The sequence below is a fragment of the Papio anubis genome, chromosome 20, assembly GCF_008728515.1.
Source record: "Papio anubis isolate 15944 chromosome 20, Panubis1.0, whole genome shotgun sequence".
NCBI classification, from domain to species: Eukaryota; Metazoa; Chordata; class Mammalia; order Primates; family Cercopithecidae; genus Papio; species Papio anubis.
The window spans coordinates 29,260,470-29,279,263 of record NC_044995.1 but is presented as its reverse complement, the minus strand read 5'-3'; the positions used below and the strand labels follow the sequence as shown (position 1 = coordinate 29,279,263).

At 37.9% G+C, this 18,794-nt stretch overlaps 1 protein-coding gene across 13 annotated transcripts in view; it reads right to left on the bottom strand.

The window, feature by feature from the left end:
• Positions 1-18,794, bottom strand: part of LOC101020199 (zinc finger protein 28 homolog) — an 85,323-nt gene that overhangs the window by 40,985 nt on the left and 25,544 nt on the right. For 6 of the 13 annotated variants that reach the window (XR_004180476.1, XR_004180472.1, XR_004180475.1 and 3 more), the window contains 3 exons: positions 2,376-2,472; positions 1,772-1,885; positions 158-954 (listed from right to left, as the gene is read on the bottom strand). Coding sequence is in view for 8 of the 13 variants with exons in the window: in XM_017952831.3 (XP_017808320.1) it covers positions 884-954; positions 1,772-1,885; positions 2,376-2,472 (282 nt within the window). In the remaining 5 variants the exon portion in view is untranslated. Of the gene's footprint in view, positions 1-157; positions 955-1,771; positions 1,886-2,375; positions 2,473-18,794 lie in introns of those variants that run through there. The other 7 variants (XR_004180474.1, XM_017952836.3, XM_031660314.1 and 4 more) reach the window with 3 other exon arrangements.

Sequence of the window (18,794 nt, the reverse complement as noted above, 5' to 3'; positions counted from 1 at the left end):
TCCATACACTTTAAACAAATGGTCTGATAAAATAGAGAAAAAAAATCTTATTTACAATAGCAATGAAATAATTAATTTTAGAACAAATTTAAACAAGGAGCTTGTAAATCTTTTAAGTAAAAGATAAATCAATGAAAAAAAGTAGACAGGACACAAATAAATTTAAAAATATTTCTACTGAAAGAATAAGTATTGCGAAACAGCTATATTATCCAAAGTGATCTCTAGATTCAATAAACTCCCTGTCATAATTCCAGTGTTTTTTTTTTCACAGTAATGAAAAACACAATCCTAAAATATACATGAAACTACAATAAACTTTGAATAGCCAAAGCAATCTTAAGAAAAAAGAACAAAGCAGAAAGACATCATACTTTATAATTTCAAACTATATTTCAAAACTATGGTAATGAAAACAGGATGAAATGTGCAGAAAAAATGAACAAGAAAACCAATGAAACAGAAACCACCACTCTCATGCATTTCAGACGTGATGTAAAAAGAGAACTTAAAAATAGTTTAACATAGAGTATCTCAAAATTATGGAGATATCTCTCTATCCACATAAACAATGAAAAAAAAAGTCAGATTGTACACTCTTTTTGTATGTCACGAACAGTACTTTAGCTGTCACTGTAAATTTGAAAGAAGAACATTGAAAGGAAATTAGAATTCTTAGAAATTTTATAAACATAAGACAGAAGATGCCCCTATGTGAGAGTATAATTTTTAAAAATTTTCAGGCTTTCCAGAAACTATTTCCTTTTGAACACAGTTTCCCAAATCACTTTAAGGACTTGCTTTCTTCTTGACTTGGATCCCTCATCCATGTCATCTGTTGTATTCACTCGCACCTACCTGGGGGTTCATCCACCATCTCATGTCACTTCATATTCCAGGACTCTTTTCCTTGTTCCAGAGAGGTGATCAGGTCGGGCTTAGAGACAGCAATACCTGTTTTATTAAAAATAACTAACATGAATCTTACTCATATTCTCCAATTACCAACTTAGTAATGTGCTCAGTAAAGAGGATATAATAGAATATTCTAATAAATTTATCCCAATATACTAATTTATAACAGAAATGTTTAAATATTTAGAAAATACTTGTATTGGTCAGGTACGGTGGCTCACACCTGTAATCCCAGCACTTTGGGAGGCCAAGGCAGGTGGATCATGAGGTCAGGAGTTCGAGACCAGCCTGCCCAAGATGGTGAAACCCTGTCTCTACTAAAAATACAAAAATTAGCTGGGCATGGTGGCAGGTGCCTGTAACCCCAGCCTACTCAGTAGGCTGACGCAGGAGAATCGCTTGAACCTGGGAGGTGGAGGTTGCAGTGAGCTGAGATCATGCCATTGTACCCTAGCCTGGGTGACAGAGCAAGACTACATCTCAAAAAAAAAAAAAAAAAAGAAAAAGAAAAAAAGAAAATAATTTAATTTTGGAGGTTCTTAATTTCACTGCCTGGTACGACTGAATTAAAAATTGCTGATGACAATTAGATTTTAAGGCCTGAGTAACAATGTTTTATGCAACTAAACTTCTGAAATTACCAAAAATCTAAAGTGAAGGACACAGATCAGCTCAGGAATATGGAAAGTTCAAGTCAAGATGAAACATCTTGAAGAAATTCTTTTCTAAACAGACAAATCCCCAGGATTTTCTTGAAAACAGAAATTTGAAAGCATAAATTACCACAAAACATTCTACAAAAGAGAAATGAAACCTTTAGTTTATATAAGGAATTTTGTATTAAAGTTATCCTCACCCAGGAAGGCCAGGTTTTCATCCCATTCCTCTATAAATTCTGCTGTGCAGTGTCCAGGCACTGCTACTCCTCCAGAGAGAATTCTATGGCCACAACCGTAAATGTCAACAGTCCCTGGAAAAGACACACAAACACACATACTTACAAAGTGGCTACTGGCAGAATTTTCCATTTGACTCAAGGTAAAATCAGAAAGTGAATAGAACTGATTCTAACTTATAAGAGGGACTGAAATTATCCAATAAAATAATTGTCAAAACACAAACGTTTTCTAATATATTCTCTAACTCTGAGAAAAGAGAGTGGCATAATATCCACAAAATCAGTGTGTATATGATACTTGTCTGGATGATGAAGTATAAAATTGAGGGCATAAACACTAACATGTACATTTTTGGGGGACTATATTTACATAATACAGAATGAGTTGTGTATGTTTTTCAGATGAAAAAGACATAGCTGTTTACATTTTTCAGACAAAATAGACATGTTGACTTAGAAGGTAACACTTGAATTTTAATGTGTATAATAAACCAGACATCTTGTTAATGCAGATTATTGTTTCAGGAGATCTGAAATAAAGTCTAAGTTACTGAATCTTTACCAAGTTTACCAGTAATGCCAATGTTTTGGCCCCAAAAGATCATTTTGTCAAACATCCAGTAAGTGGAAGAGTCTGTGTCTTTTTCAGTTTTTCTGTCCTGTAAACAAAGATGAGAGCTTTCATTTACCAAAGAAAGATAAATACAAAGAAAACCTCAAAAACAGGGCAGCTGCCAGATTAAATGTGATGGTTTATGGACATCAGCTGCATAAAGATACTTAATGATGAAAAGAAAAAAAGAAAACTCTATAGCGAAAAAATCTGTAAGAGAGCTTACTAAGCAAGTGAGTTATTAACATCAAATGCACTAGGACAAGTTTTTATAGTGTGCTGATGCACCCAGAAGGACACAGCATCACTACTGAGATATTGCCCCCACTAAAGCCAGTTACAGTCTGAATTTAACTGTAAGAAAACATCAGTGGTATGGAAAGTTAAAGATACAGATATCTTCCATGTTCTACAATTTTTAATAGTGACTTTAAGTAGTCTTTCTTTAGCAACCAAATAAGCAGGTATCTCCTGGTAATTGTTGTTTTTTGTTTTTGTTTTTGTTTTTGTTTGAGACTCAGTCTCACTCTGTCGCCCAGGTTGTAGTGCAAAGGTGCGATCTCGGCTCACTGAAACCTCTGCCTCCAAGGTTCAAGTGATTCTCCTGCCTCAGCCTCCCGAGTAGCTGGGACTACTAGCGCATGCCACCACGCCTGGCTAATTTTTTGTATTTCTAGTAGGGATGGGGTTTCACCATGTTCACCAGGACGGTCTCAATCCTGTCCTTGTGATCCATCTGCCTCAGCCTCCCAAAGTGTTGGGATTGCAGGCGTGAGCCAAATTGCCCAGCCACTTCTTTCAGAACTTTCTGGGTAATAAATGCCATTCTGTTTAAATGAGCATTTTCTTAATCGTGTAATGCCTCAAAACAATAAAGAACACAGAAAAAACCTCAACATTACATGTTCTCCATCTTTACTAGGAACCCCAGATTTTCCCCCAAAGAAATATAGAGTATCATTGCTGGATGCTGTGGCTCATGCCTATAATCCCAGCACTTTGGGAGGTTGAGGCAGGTGGATCACGTGGTCAGGAGTTTGAGACTAGCCTGACCAACATGGTAAAACCCCGTCTCTACTAAAAATACAAAAATTAGCTGAGTGTGATGATGTGTGCTTGTAATCCCAGCTACTCCGGAAGCTGAGGCAGGAGAATTGCTTGAACCCGGGATGTGGAGGCTGCAGTGAGTGAGATCCTGCCACTGCACTCCAGCCGGGATGACAGAGTGAGATTCCGTCTCAGAAAGAAAGGAGAGGGGAGGGGAGGGAAGGGAAGGGGAGGGGGGAGGGGAGGGGAGGAATACTGAGTATCCACAGCTATCCATGTTCAACAGCCAGTCAACATTTTTAATATTGCAGATCACAAATTCATGGTGAGAATTCTGCATGGCATATAAGAAGCCGTGATGTAGAGAAGGCTGTGATATATAGAAACGAAGTATTTTTCAGAGACCCTCGACTATCATAAGCATTTGTAAAAGTAGTTAAGAAAAACTCATTAGGGAGAAAAAACACAAGTATAGAAGTAAAGATTTGCAAGTACTAAGCACATGGCAATCCAGGAGGCAGAGTGGACACAGCTCTTGATGTCAGAAATGTTTAGCTGAAGAAAAGTCATTTTTTCTGTCTCCTCCTCCTCTAGAATTATTTCTCAGATGACACTTTCTGGACTAATTATATCTGCCTTTAAAAATTTGAGCACCATATGTTCATCTTTTACCACAACACCCAAAGGCAGAAAGCCCAAGACAGAAAAACTCTACCCATTTCTGTCCTTTATAACAGAAAAGATTTAGGAACAATGAGCTGCTCCACAGAGATAAAAACATGTAAGTTTATCTGCAGCCAGGTGCAGTGGCTCATGCCTGTAATCCCGCACTTTGGGAGGCTGAGGTGGGTGGATCACTTGAGGTCGGGAGTTCGAGACCAGCCTGACCAACATGAAGAAACTCCATCTCTACTAAAACTACAAAATTAGCAGGACGTGGTGGCTCATGCCTGTAATCCCAGCTACTCAGGAGGCTGAGGGAAGAGAAGAGAATCACTTGAACCCGGGAGGTGGAGGTTGCAGTGAGCCAAGACTGCACTATTGCACTCCAGCCTGGGCAACAAGAGTGAAACTTCATCTTTAAAAAAAAAGAAAAAAGTGTGCGTGTATATATATAATATATATATTTTATTTTTTGGTCCTCAGGTTCTCTCCTCTGCTACAGACACTAGCAATTTTTGCTTCAGTAATAGAAATATTGGCCACACTGTCCTGTCCTTACCAAACCCAAACAGAACAGGTTCCTGGACCACCCTTTAGTGCAAAGGCAGCACTTAACTCTCATAAATGTATCTTGAACTCGTCATACTTGATTCTGGCACCTTAGAGTCACATGAGGCACTTAATTAAAACAAATAGACGCTTTCACCGAGAACACTAAACAAACTGTGAAAAGGGTACAAGAGAGTTCTGCAAATTGGCCATGTGATTCTAATTAGAAGCCTGCGCTTATAACCACTTACCTAAGCACTGCTACTCAAGCTTTAATGAGCTTATACATCACTTCGTAAATTTGGCCCCACTCTATGTAGTATGATTCTTCAGGTTTGGAAAGGGTCCATAAATGGGTGTTTTAATTTTTTTTTTTTTTTTTTTTTTGAGACGGAGTCTCGCTCTGTCGCCCAGGAAATGGGTGTTTTAAAGAAGTCCCCTGTCAGTGCTGATGTCACTCTCTCTGGGCTCATTATTAGCATTGGCCCAAAAGCCAGCAGGAGAGACTCAGGCTGATTCTAAAAAGAAAATGAAACTATCCTGGTGGAGCTCCAGAACCTGGATCACCTGTCCTGATTAGCTAGCTTTTGGGCATGTAGAAAAATGAGGCATGGCACAGAGTCCCTTATATTCAGCAGTCTTGTCACAACACAAATACTTTTGATACAAATGAAGACAACCATTCTTTATCTTAAAGTATTATATTATTTGCTGGCTCTTTAAAGTTTATAGAGAAAACAGAAAGCAGCAATTTCTGAGTAAGTCTGCATTTAGAAAACAACATGTGCACATGTACTAATGCAATGTTTATTAAGCAGGTACCGTGTGCTCAATAAGAGGTTACAGAGCACTATGATAACCCATTATTTAATTCTGATAAAACCTGTGAGTTTATACTAAGTGTTCAATAATTCCAAGGATTTAGAATAAGAACCCAGCATTTTTATTTCTTCTTTTGTTTATCTGTCACTGATTTTTTTTTTTAAAAAAATGTAGAATAAAGTCTAAATATAGACAGATGAGCGGGATACAGATAGAAAGAGTTTAATGTAATTTAGATGAATTTTTGTTGTGTTTATATTTATTATTTTGTGATTTGTGAATCAATTACTATATCTGCAGGGACAGAAAACAAGTTGCTAAATGTAATGTCTCTGCAAACAATGGTTTCAATAAAAAATTTAAAAATTAAGACCATACAAATCATATTTCATATTTTCCATTTATCTGCTTTTGGGTTTCAGAAAATCATGAGCATCAACCCTAAAAAAGCAACAGGATTCATCACCCCAAACTCTGATCTCTTCTAGTTAGTTCTGGGAGGCATGACTCCGGAATATGGCCACACCTAAATAAGGTCTTCAAAAAGGGTGAATCTGATCAGGGCTGGGGCAAGGTGTAGAACTAATGTAAAATTCTGTTCTTTATGCCACTGGGGAGTATTTTCAGTTGTTTCATTTTTTAAGTGTACCAAAAAAAAAAAAAAAAAAAACTTAAATCTCAGAGTTTATATAATTTTTAATCTTTTTAAACCCCACTGCCCTCTCAAGGGCATATCACATACTAATAAGCAGTTTAAACAAAACTCTTAAGGTTTTCTAAAATAATTTTTAGAAGATAAGTATTCTTAGCAAGCTAAAAAATACAAATAATAACTCTTTTGTTTATAAATATATGTTCAGGTGTAGACATCAGAAGTCTCAACAATATAAAGAAAATGGTGCAAATAAATCCCATATCTTTGCACACATCTATTTATTGTACCCACCATATGATGCATAATTAAACCACTTATCCAGTTGATAGTCAAGACTAAAAGTTCTTGCATGGTAGGGACCATGACTGCTTTATCTATTTTTCTAATGACTATATGAAATGGAATCAATTTGTTTATCTGTTTGAGTCTCCAGATCGCGTCCTTGTTTTTCACCCAAGTACCAGGGAACCAGAGAAACTCTCATCTGGGTACCAGCCAAAGACATCTCTTGTATGGTGGGAGGAACAAATACCAGATGACTCATTTCTTTTACATTAAGACAGAAGCAAAATTAACCACTCTTGTCAGCCTGACACAATTCTGTTCTGGAGATTCTCAAATGTCACAGATGCCTAGGTGATTATGAGAGCATTTCCAGTGACCCTGGGCTGATGGCCCAATAATAAGCCAGCAGGAGAGACTCAGGCTGATTCTAAAAAGAAAATGAAACTATCCTGGTGGAGCTCCAGAACCTGGATCACCTGTCCTGATTAGCTAGCTTTTGGGCAGGTAGAAGGACAATAACACCCCAGTATCACATTTTCCAGGTAGCTATAGTTGTGCTCAGGGCTCTGGCTACTTTGTGGCCTTGATCTCTCACTCCTAAGATGCTTGTTTACACTTAGAGATTCTGCCATCAGATTCTATTTACACCTGTAGCCTCTCACATAAAGATAGCGATGTGAAAAGGTCAAAGAGCCACACTCTCAAAGGAGGGATCTGAAATGTCTATGTTGACATCTCACAATGCAGAAAATGCCTCCTGCTGGTTTTCTGTACATTCTCAATCTAAAGTCTGGCCCTGTTTTGTAAATTCCAGGCAGAGGCCAGACCTTATTTGCAGATTCCAGATAAAATCAACATCACTCTACATTTTTGGCTGTTACAGCAAGTACAATCAAAGGAGAAATCTACTCAGAGGCTGCTCTAGAAAATTCTAAATAATATTTCACCTAAAAAAAAGCTGACACAACATGAATATAAGTAGACAGTTTATTGGGGCCAAACTTAAGCACTGTAACTTGAGAAGAACTATTCAAGATGCCTGGAATCTACACTTTGATTAGCAGCAATTACAAGTGGATTTGTGAAGGTAAAAAAAGAGAGACAGAGAGAGAGGTGATACAAACTAGTTTGTGAGAAATTCTTCTTTGTTTAAATAAATAACTTATTATTAGTTTAACTTATACCTACTTTTGGCAATAGTGAACAGCTTCAAGAGATGAATACATAGTTGAAAGTAAGGAGAAAGACATAATTGTGCTCTTATTTTAATGTCTGAGTTTTATAAGTAAAAAGACTTGCAGACAGGCACAGTGGCTCACGCCTGTAATCCCAACATTTTAGGAGGCCAACAAGATAGGATCACGAAGTCAAGAAATGGAGACCATACTGGCCAACATGATGAAGCCCGGTGTCTACTGAAAAAAGTAATACAAAATTAGCCAGGTGTGGTGGCACATGCCTGTACTCCCAGCTACTCAGGAGGCTGAGGCAGGAGAATAGCTTGAACCTGGGAGGAGGAGGAGGTTGCAGTGAGCCAAGATCATGCCACTGCACTCCAGCCTGGTGACAGAGCAAGACTCCATCCCCACTCCCACCCCACCCCCCTAAAAAAAACTTGCATTTCTCAAATGAAACTTTTGTTTTGTTTTGTTTTTTAATTTCTAGACCTAGATTTAGAATTTGGAGTTTCAGATTTAGGTCCTAGATGGGTGGAGTAGCAGTAGGTGTTACCTGCAATTGTGAGCATTTTAGTAAGAGGAAGGAAAGAGAAGTGGAGATTCTCATGTCTCCATGTCTACTCAATGCACACTTGTTACACTGATTGGGTTTCTGGGCTCCATGGTCTCTGAATCAGTTTCAGGTCTGAAGATACAAGAGTCATTGAAAGAAGTAAAATGGTTAATATCTGCCCTATAAAGTTTGTAGAAATCTAGGCCAGGCGAGGTGCCTCACACCTGTAATCCCAGCACTTTGGGAGGCTAAGGTGGGTGGATCACCTGAGGTCAGGAGTTCGAGACCAGCCTGACCAACATGGAAAACCCCTCTCTCTACTAAAAATACAAAATTACCCAGGCATGGTAGTGCATGCCTGTAATCCCAGCTACTCGGGAGGCTGAAGCAGGAGAATCACTTAAACCCAGGAGGTCGAGGTTGCAGTGAGCTGAGATTGTGCCACTGCACTCCAGCCTGGGCAACAAGAGCGAAATTTCATCTAAGAAAAAAAAAAAAGGCTTGTAGAAATCTGCTCTAGCCTCTCTAGAAGTGACTGTGGAGGACTATAGATACCAAATAGGCAGAGACACAATTCTGCCTGCATATTTAGGTGACAGCATGCATTTTACAGCATAATTGTGAGAAGCCTGAGAGGGAAAGTCCCCTCTAGAGTAAAGTTTGGTTGGCACCTTATTTGTATATATTATGTCTGGTAATTCTAGGAAATATAGTTTAAAAAAAAAATCCTTTTCAGCCCCAGAGAAACCACGATAATAGCAAAGAAAGAGGCTGGGCATGGTAGCTTACACCTGTAATCCCAGCACTTTGGGAGGCCAAGGAGGGTCGATCATGAGATCAGGAAATAGAGACCATCCTGGCTAACACGGTGAAACCCCATCTCTACTAAAATAAAAAAAAAAAAAAAAAAAAAAAAAGCCGGGCGTGGTGGCATACGCCTGTAGTCCCAGCTACTTGGCAGGCTGAGGCAGGAAAATCACTTGAACCTGACAGGCAGAGGTTGCAAAGAGCCAAGGTCGTACCACTGCACTCCAGCCTGGGTGACACAGCAAGACTGTCTCAAAAAAAAAAAAAAAAGAAAAAGAAAACTCTTTCATTACACAATTAAATCTCAATGTCACATATATTATAGTCAGTCTGCTTAAGAGATTGAAAAGACATAAAGGTGGTTATCAAAAATAGTTCACAAGTAGAAGAATTTACAGCACCATGTCATACACAGTTCATCCTAAATTCCCCTGGTCATTGGGGAGGTCACCCATGTATGCAAATTGATTATATTCAATGACAAAATAAGCTTTTCACATGTTCATGACAGAAGATAGTTCTGCAACTTGAAGCCAGCTGCCTGCTGAAGGTAGACTTTCACTCTTATACAAAAGTGGTTGAATAGGGTGCTATCTTTTTGGCTACCTGCATTTTAAAGCAGTGCTCTCTCCTCCCTGAGGACGGGGTTACAGTACTCTGGTTTCCCCTCTTCTGGTGGCCAGCGTCCTCTTTTGTTTCCTACCCTCTGCCACTGTGGTACAGCCCACAGCACAGGGCTCACAGCTGGCAGCTCACATTATAGGTGAACGCCAATTGCTATAGCAGCACTTTAGTGTCACATCAAAGAGTGAAGCCTGAACTGCAGGAAGAGAGCCTCCCTGGGTAGAACTGCACCTTCACAATAATGGAAATGAGAGCATTATTTAAGCCACAGTTTCTATTTATAATGGTGACATGGAAAATAAACTGCTGGATTTCTAGCATGCATCCAGATAGAGATAGCTCCAAGAGTTCTCACTGTAATAGCCGCGTCTTTCACAGACATTATGGGATACTAATAGGGCTTCTAAAACAGATACACAAAGCATTCTAAAGAAAAACAGCTCTCACTCTGAGAAAGATTATATTGAGAGAGAAAAAAAGTTAAAAGCATCTTAAGAAAAAACTGAAATTAGATATAAGATTGATCAAGTCAGGCAGAAAATATTCCTCCAAAAAGAATTTCTCTCTAAATACTCAAAGTGCATAGCTACTCACAGCATGAGAAACATGAGTATTATGAAGAAAAGAAGTATATTATCAGAAGAATTATAAAAGATTTTTTTCTATCTCTGATGCTAATTTTCTAGCCATCGAATGTGGAATCTATATTCAAATATATCTCACAACTTCCACTAGCACTTTTTGATAAAAAATTAAAATCTGACTGTGTTAATATAGTGGAATATATGTGAACCTGCAAGGTAGCTAACTGGAGAGCTACTACAGTTTTTGGGCAGCCACATCGCCTGCCTTTATTTGTCCTGTAATAGCAGCATTCCAATTTGTGAAATGAAAGACACTGAAATTATGCTTACTTATAATTATCCCTATTGGTTAAATTAATAAGCATAGAAGACTAATATCTACTGTAACAATTTGGTAGTAAAATTTCTTTGGATATTGGATATAAATATGTAAGGAGGAATAATTTTAATGTACTAGTCATAATGTATGTAGGATTTTTTTAAATTTCTGTAACTATATTTCAATTGAAAAACTTTACATTTCAAAAGTGTGAATCACAATATTAAAATAACTAAGGAATTCATTCAAAGTAGACATTGTGGCTTTATAGTCATACTATTGTAGAAAATATTATTAAATGTATATGAATGCAGGTTGTCTAACAACACCACACATAACTATGCTAATTGTACTGAAGTAATAAATAGAAACCAAGGTATGACAACATACTCCACTGTTCAGTTTATAAACTGAACTATTTTTGCTTTTGTAGTATAAGTACTTCAGCCTGTAAATAATCACGTTGGATAAACAGGTTTGTCAATCAAATTACACAATATCTTTTAGTCCTTATAATTCTGTTTTGCTAAATTTAATCCTATTTTTATGCTAAACTTTTGTGTGCTCTTGGAATGAGTTTTACAGTGAACAAATCTGTGTCAACTTTAAAAGACTAAAAATAGTAAGAATAACCTTTTGCCAAAGCAAAAACAAAGCAATTAATCTCAGGTCCCAGATAAAGACAATCCTGAGTAAAAAAAATAAATAAATAACAAAGATTTATTTAACTGTTAATATGATTTACATATATTTCAAAAAAAGGGAGATAAAAATCTATATAAAACCTGTTTTAAGAAAAGAGATTTTAGTAAGATATTTTCTCTTATTTTTATGTGGACTAATTAAGCCTCTTATTTCTAATTTAGACTTTTACAACAGCCAGGTCTCTAAACATGTTCTTAAACTTGTGGACATCTAAATTTTGCAAATTGTGCATACATGAAAGAATGTTTACAGAAGAAAAAGCAGAAAAGAGAAAGGTGTTATATAAAATTAATGGGTTCACATGAATAAAGCAAGTTCTTAGAGACCTATGAAGAGATTTAGATTCTGACACAATAACAGTGGGAGACTACAACATCCCACAGGCACTAATAGACAGATAACTGAAGAAGAAAATTAACAAAACATTAGGACCTAAACTCAACACTTGACTAAATCGTCCCAAGAGACATCTACAGAACTCTTCAGCTTGACAAAAATATAATTCAACAAAAAGAAAACAACTTGAAACCATACCATACAATTACATAAAAATTAAACAACCTGCACTTGAATAACTTCTTGATACATAATGAAATTAAGGCAAAAACCAAGTTCTTTTAAACAAATAAGAACAAAAAAAAACAGGCCAGGGCTGGGCACAGTGGCTCATGCCTGTAATCCCAGCACTTTGGGAGGCTGAGGCAGGCGGATCATGAGGTCAGGAGTTTGAGACCAGCCTGGCCAAGATGGTAAAACTCCATCTCTACTGAAAATACAAAAATTAGCCCATCGTCGTGGCACACGCCTGTAATCCTAGCTACTTGGGAGGCTGAGGTAGGAGAGTCGCTTGAACTCAGAAGGTGGTGGTTGCAGTAAGCCAAGATTATGACATTGCACTTGGCCTGGGCAGCAAGAACAAAAATGCATCTCAAAAAATAAATAAATAAAAATAAATAAAAATAAAAAACGAACACATCAGAATATCTGCAATACTGCTAAGGTGGTGTTAAAAGAGAAATTGATAGCATTTAATGCTCAAAAAGTTTGAGAGATCTTCGTTTGACAAGCTGACATCATAAATAAAAGAATGAAAGAAGCAAGAGCAAATCAACCCCTAAGCTAGCAGCAGACAAGAAATAATCAAAATCAATATCAAGAAATCCAGGAATTAAGTCTATGAAAAAATAATAATATAAATAAACCACTACCTAGATTAATGAAGGAAGAAGGGATGATCCAAATAAACACAATTAGAAATAACAAGACATTACTACTGACCCCACAAAAATATATTGAAGTCAGGCCGGGCACGGTGGCTCAAGCCTGTAATCCCAGCACTTTGGGAGGCCGAGATGGGCGGATCACGAGGTCAGGAGATGAGACCATCCTGGCTAACCCAGTGAAACCCCGTCTCTACTAAAAACTACAAAAAACTAGCTGGGTGAGGTGGCGGGCGCCTGTAGTCCCAGCTACTCGGGAGGCTGAGGCAGGAGAATGGCGTAAACCCAGGAGGCAGAGCTTGCAGTGAGCTGAGATCTGGCCACTGCACTTCAGCCTGGGCGACAGAGCGAGACTCTGTCTCAAAAAAAAAAAAAAAATATATATATATATATAGAAGTCTACTATGAATATCTCTGTGCACACAAACAAGAAAAGCTAGAAAAAATGAAAATATTATTAAACAAATACATCCTTCCAAGAACGAAAAAAAAGAAATCAAAGCCCTAAACAGATGAATAAGAAGCTCAAAAATTGAATTAGTAATAAATAGCCAACCAACCAAATAAAGCCAAGGACCAGACAGATTCACAGCTGAATTCTACCAGGTGTACAAAAAAGTGCTGGTATTATTTCTACTGAAACTATTTTAAGAAATTAAGAAAAAGTAACTTCTGTTCAACTTATTATATAAGAACAGCATTATTCTGATACCAAAACCTGGCTGAGATTTAAAAAAAAAAAAAAAAAATTCAGGCCAATATCTTTCAACATTCATGCAAAAATCCTCAACAAAATACTGACAAACCAAATTTAGCAGCATATCAAAAAGCTAACCCACTATGATCAAGTAGAATTTATTTTGGGAATGCAAGGTTGGTTCAATGTACACAAATCAAATCAATAAATGTGATTCATCACATAAACAGAACTAAAGACAGAAACCACAAGATTACCTCAATAGATGCTGAAAAGGCTTTTGATAAAATATAATATCTTTCATGTTAAAACCCCTCAAAAACCTAGGCATTGAAAGTACATACTTTACAATAATAAGTTATTTATGACGAACTCTCAGCCAACATACTGAATGAACAAAATCTGGAAGCAGATAGGTACAGTGGCTCACACCTGTAATTCCAGCACTTTGTGAGGCCAAGGCAGGTGGATCACCCGAGGTCAGGAGTTCGAGATCAACCTGGCTGACATGGCAAACCCCATCTCCACTAAAAATACAAAAATTAGCCAGGGGTGCCTGTAATCCCAGTTACTTGACAGGTTGTGGAAAAAGAATCACATAAACCAGAAGGCAGAGACTGCAGTGAGCCAAGATTGTGCCACTGCAATCCAGCCTGGGAGACAAAGGGAGACTCTATCCCAAAAAGAAAGAAAGAAAAAAGCTTGAAGCATTCTTCCTCAAAAATTGGCATAAGGCAAAGATTCCTTCTCTCAACTCTTCTATTCAACATAAAATTGGAAGTCCTGGTCAGAGTAATCAGGCAAAAGATGACAATAAAAGGAATTTAAACAGAGAGGAAGTCAAGCTATCCCTTTTTGCAGACAACATAACTGTATATCTGGAAAACTGTATAGTCTTGGCAGAAAAACTCTTTAAACCTACAAACAACTTCAGTATCATTACAGGACACAAAATCAATGCACAAAAATTAGTATCATCCCTGTAAATCAACAACATCCATACCAAATAAAAATAATAAACATACCATTAACAATCGCTGCAAAAAGAACAAAATATCTAGGAATACAGCTAACCAGGAAGGTGAAAGATCTCTATGATAAGAATTGCAAACAATGCTTAAAGATGTCAGAAATGGCACAAACAAATGGAAAACAACTTTACACTCATAAGTAGAAAATATCAATATCCTAAAAATGGTTATACTGCTCCAAAAATTTACAGATTTAATGCTATTCTAATCAAATGACCAAAATATTTTTAACAGAACAACAACAACAAAAAACTATTGTAAAATTCATATAAAACCAAGAGTCCAAATAGCCAAGGTAATCATAAGCAAAAACAACAAAGCTGAAGGCATTACATTACCTAACTTCAAATTATACTACAGAGCTACAGTAAACAAAGCAACATGGAACTGTTACAGAAACAAACTCATAGACCAATGCAACAGAACGGAGCCCAGAAATAATGTCACATACCTACGACCATCCGATCTTCAACAAAGGTGACAACAGAAATGTGGAAAGAATTCCCTATTTAATAAATGGTGGTGGAATAACTAGCTAGCACTATGTAGAAGACTGAAACTTTATTACACTATATACAAAAATCAACTCAACATTAATTAAAGGCTGAAATATTTATTTGAAAATTATTTTAAAAACCCTGGAAGATAACTTAGGAAATACCATTCTAGACGTAGAAACTGGCAGAGACTTCATGATGAAGATACCAAAAGCCATTGCAACAAAAGCAAAAATTGATAAATTGGACCTAACTAAAGGCCTTCTTCACAACAAAGGAAACTATCAACACAGTAAACAGACAACCAAAAGAATAATAGGAAAAATTTGCAAACTATGCTTCTGACCAAGGTGTAATATCCAGAATCTATAAGAAACTTAAATAAGTTTACAAGAAAAAAAAAGATCTCACTAAAAGAAAAAAAACATGAAAAAGATGTTTTTCAAAAGAAGACAAACGTGGCTAACAAGCATGTAATAAAATGCTCATCAATAATCATTAGAGAAATGCAAAGAAAAACTACGAGATGCCATCTCACACCAGTGAGAAGGGCTATTAAAAAGTCAAAAAAATAAACGCTGTCAAGGTTGCAGAGAAAAGGGAATACTTATACTCTGCTGTTAAGAGTGTACATTAATTCAACCATTGTAAAAAGCAGTGTGGCAATTTCTCACAGAACTAAAAACAAAATTACCATTTCACCAAGCAACCTCATAATTGGGTATATACCCAAAGAAATATAAATTATTCTGTCATAAAGACACATGCACAAGCGTGTTCACTGCAACACTATTCACACTAGCGCATATGGAATCAACTTGAATGTCTATCAGTGGTAGACTGGATAAAGAAAATATGGTATGATCAGACACAATGGCTCATGCCTGTAATCCCAGCACTTTGAGAGGCTAAGGCAGGTGGATTGCCTGAGCTTAGGAGTTTAAGACCACCCTGAGTAATATGGAAAAATTCCATCTCTAAAAAAAATACGAAAAGAAAAATTAGCTAGGTGTAGTGATGCATGCCTGCAGTCCCAGCTACTTGGAAGTCTGAGGTACAAGAGGATTGCTTGGCCTGGAGGGATGGCTCACACCTGTAATCCCGGCACTTTGGGAGGCTGAGGCAGGCAGATCACCAGGTCAGGAGTTCAAGACCATCCTGGTCAACATGGTGAAATCCTCTCTCTACTAAAAATACAAAAATTTGCTGAGTATGGTGGTGGTGGGCACCTGTAATCCCAGCTACTCAGGAAACTGAGACAGAAGAGTCACTTGAACTCCAGAGGAGGAAGTTGCACTGAGCCAAGATGAGGCCATTGCACTCCAATCTGGGCAACAAAAGCGAGACTGTCTCAAAAGAAAAAAAAAAAGAAGACTGCCTGATCTCGGAAGGTTGAGGCTGCAGTGAGCCAAGATCATGCCACTGCACTTCAGCCTAGGCTACAGACTGAGACTCTGTCTCCAAAAAAATAAATAATATGACATAATATAAAATACAAATAAAATAAAATACAAATACAATAAAATACAAATAAAACAAGAGCAAAACTCTGTCTCAAAAAAAGATACCGCCTGGGCCGGTGGCTCAAGCCTGTAATCCCAGCACTTTTGAGGCCGAGACGGGCGGATCAACAGGTCAGGAGATCGACCATCCTGGCTAACACGGTGAAACCCCTCTACTAAAAAATACAAAAACTAGCCGGCAAGGTGGTGGGCCTGTAGTCCCAGCTACTCGGGAGGCTGAGGCAGGAGAATGGCGTGAAACCCGGGAGACGGAGGCCAGTGAGCTGAGATCTGGCCACTGCACTCCAGCCTGGGCGACAGAGCCAGACTCCATCTCAAAAAAAAAAAAAAGATACAACCCCAAAAAAGTGAAATGTATAGGACCAAGAAAAAAGGTGGGAAAAGATGAAGCACAAAGATGATAAACAGCTGTGATTAATAAAATTCTCATCCCTTGTGTTCTCCAGGAAGACTTTAAGTGGTGGTGGGGGGGAGGATCGCTTCCATTATGACTGAAATGGTGTTCTCTTTTCTTACCTATCACATAGCCAGAAAAACGCTTTGTACATTTTCTCTTTTTACTCACTGAAAAACAAGCTGACTTTGTCTTCAGTGCTTAACATAAAATACTTCTTAATCAAACAGGTTTATTTTCGTCCCACAAGCTCATGAACTTGATCTCATCCTCAGTCTGAGCCACCATACAACTCCATTTTATGTCCTTCCTAAGAACATACGTCCGAGTAAAACATTCTCTAATCTAAAATCTGATTTTATTACCCTCCACTTAAACATTCCCCTCCAACCTCCTTTCTAATCTTGTTTGCTTTTCTCTGGAAAGTAAAGCCCTTTTCTGTCTAATCTTTGCAATATTTAAAAATCTTGGCCCAGCGTGGTGGCTCACGCCTGTAATTCCAGCACTTTGGGAGGCCGAGGCGGGCGGATCACAAGGTCATGAGTTTGAGACTAGCCTGATCAACATGGTGAAAGCCCGTCTCTACTAAAAATACAAAAATTAGCCAGGCTTGGTGGTGCACACCTGTAATTCCAGCTACTCAGAGGCTGCCTGGTCAACGGAGCAAGATCCCGTAGCAAAAAAAAAACTTATAGTTGCTACTTTCTCCTGTTGCAATACTCCTTTGAAATTCAATTTTTTTTTACATATATGTTTTGTTTTTAAAATTCTAGAAACTGCCTCAAAACAGTAACAACTCCATTTGCGGTAAGACCCTCTCAATCTCCTTTATATTAACTTTATCTGCATTGGCCTGCGGATCCCCAGAGTTCCAAGGCTCTATAGCTTCTCTCAGTATACAGGTTTCTTCCCTGGCTTGGATAACCAGGCTGGGAAGTTTGCAGGGGAGGCTCTCCAAAAGGAACTAACTGGGCCTTAATAACCTCCTTTTGAAGGCCCAACATTAGCCTCAGCTTGGACTCACTGGGCTTAAACTTCCATGTCAGAGTTATTAACTTGGTTTGTGAAACTAAAACTAAATGTTAGAAAAATTCAGCAATATTACTTACAGTGTTCACATAAGGGAAGAAACTTTGAAGGTGCTTACATTTTATATCTCAGTAAGAAAAGCAAAATCATTTATTCCTTTCAGACAATAAATGTATTATTATTTGTATTAAAAATCATGTAGTAAACAATCGGCAGGGCACGGTGGCTCACGCCTGTAATCCCAGCATTTTGGAAGGCCAAGGTGGGTAGATCGCCTGAGGTCAGGAGTTCACGACCTGCCTGACAAACATGGTGACACCCTGTCTCAACTAAAAATACAAAAATTAGCCAGGCGTGGTGGTGGGTACCTATAATCTCAGCTACTCAGGAGACTGAGGCAGCAGAATCGCTTGAACCCAGGAGGTGAAGATTGCAGTGAGATCATGCCACTGCACTACAGTCTCAGAGACAGAGCAAGGCTCCCTCCATCTCAATAAGTAAAAAAATAAATAAAATAAAATAATATCAAAATATACACTCAAGGACAAATAATTAATAAAATGAATTAGGGAGGGGAAACTGGCATTTGGGAATATCAGACAAAACTGGAAATTTAGTATTTTACTGCAAGCCAGAGTTAGGCTGGAGGAATAGGGGATGAGGGGTGGACTTGAAGTCCTGCTTGTGACACATGTGAAAAATTCAGGGAAAAATCAATCACCAGTGGAATGAGAAAATAATTAAGTGGCAGGCAATTAGACTGAGGTGGCTCTAGTCCCTGGATTTCTACTTCTAAAAAATAATCTAAACTCAAGAGCATTTTTTGGTAAATTACCACATTGCCGGAAACAAGTTTCAGGTTTAACCAACTATAAACTGCCAATTAAACGCTGATTATATAACCAAGATATTTCCACCTTGATTGTAAAAATTAAGAAACTAGGACAGGTGCAGGGCTCAGGTCTATAATCCCAGCACTTGTGGGGCGGAGATGGGTGGATCACCTGAGGTCAGGAGTTCGAGAAGCCCCTTCCATAGACCACAAATTACAAACCATAGCTGAGTGCTCTACAATTTTTGAATCATCCTTTGATTGAATTATTTAATACTTAATAACCCTGAGTCAGGATTCTGCCCTGACGATTCTCCTGTGGCCCCTGCACATCTGGGAGAGATGCCGCGCTAC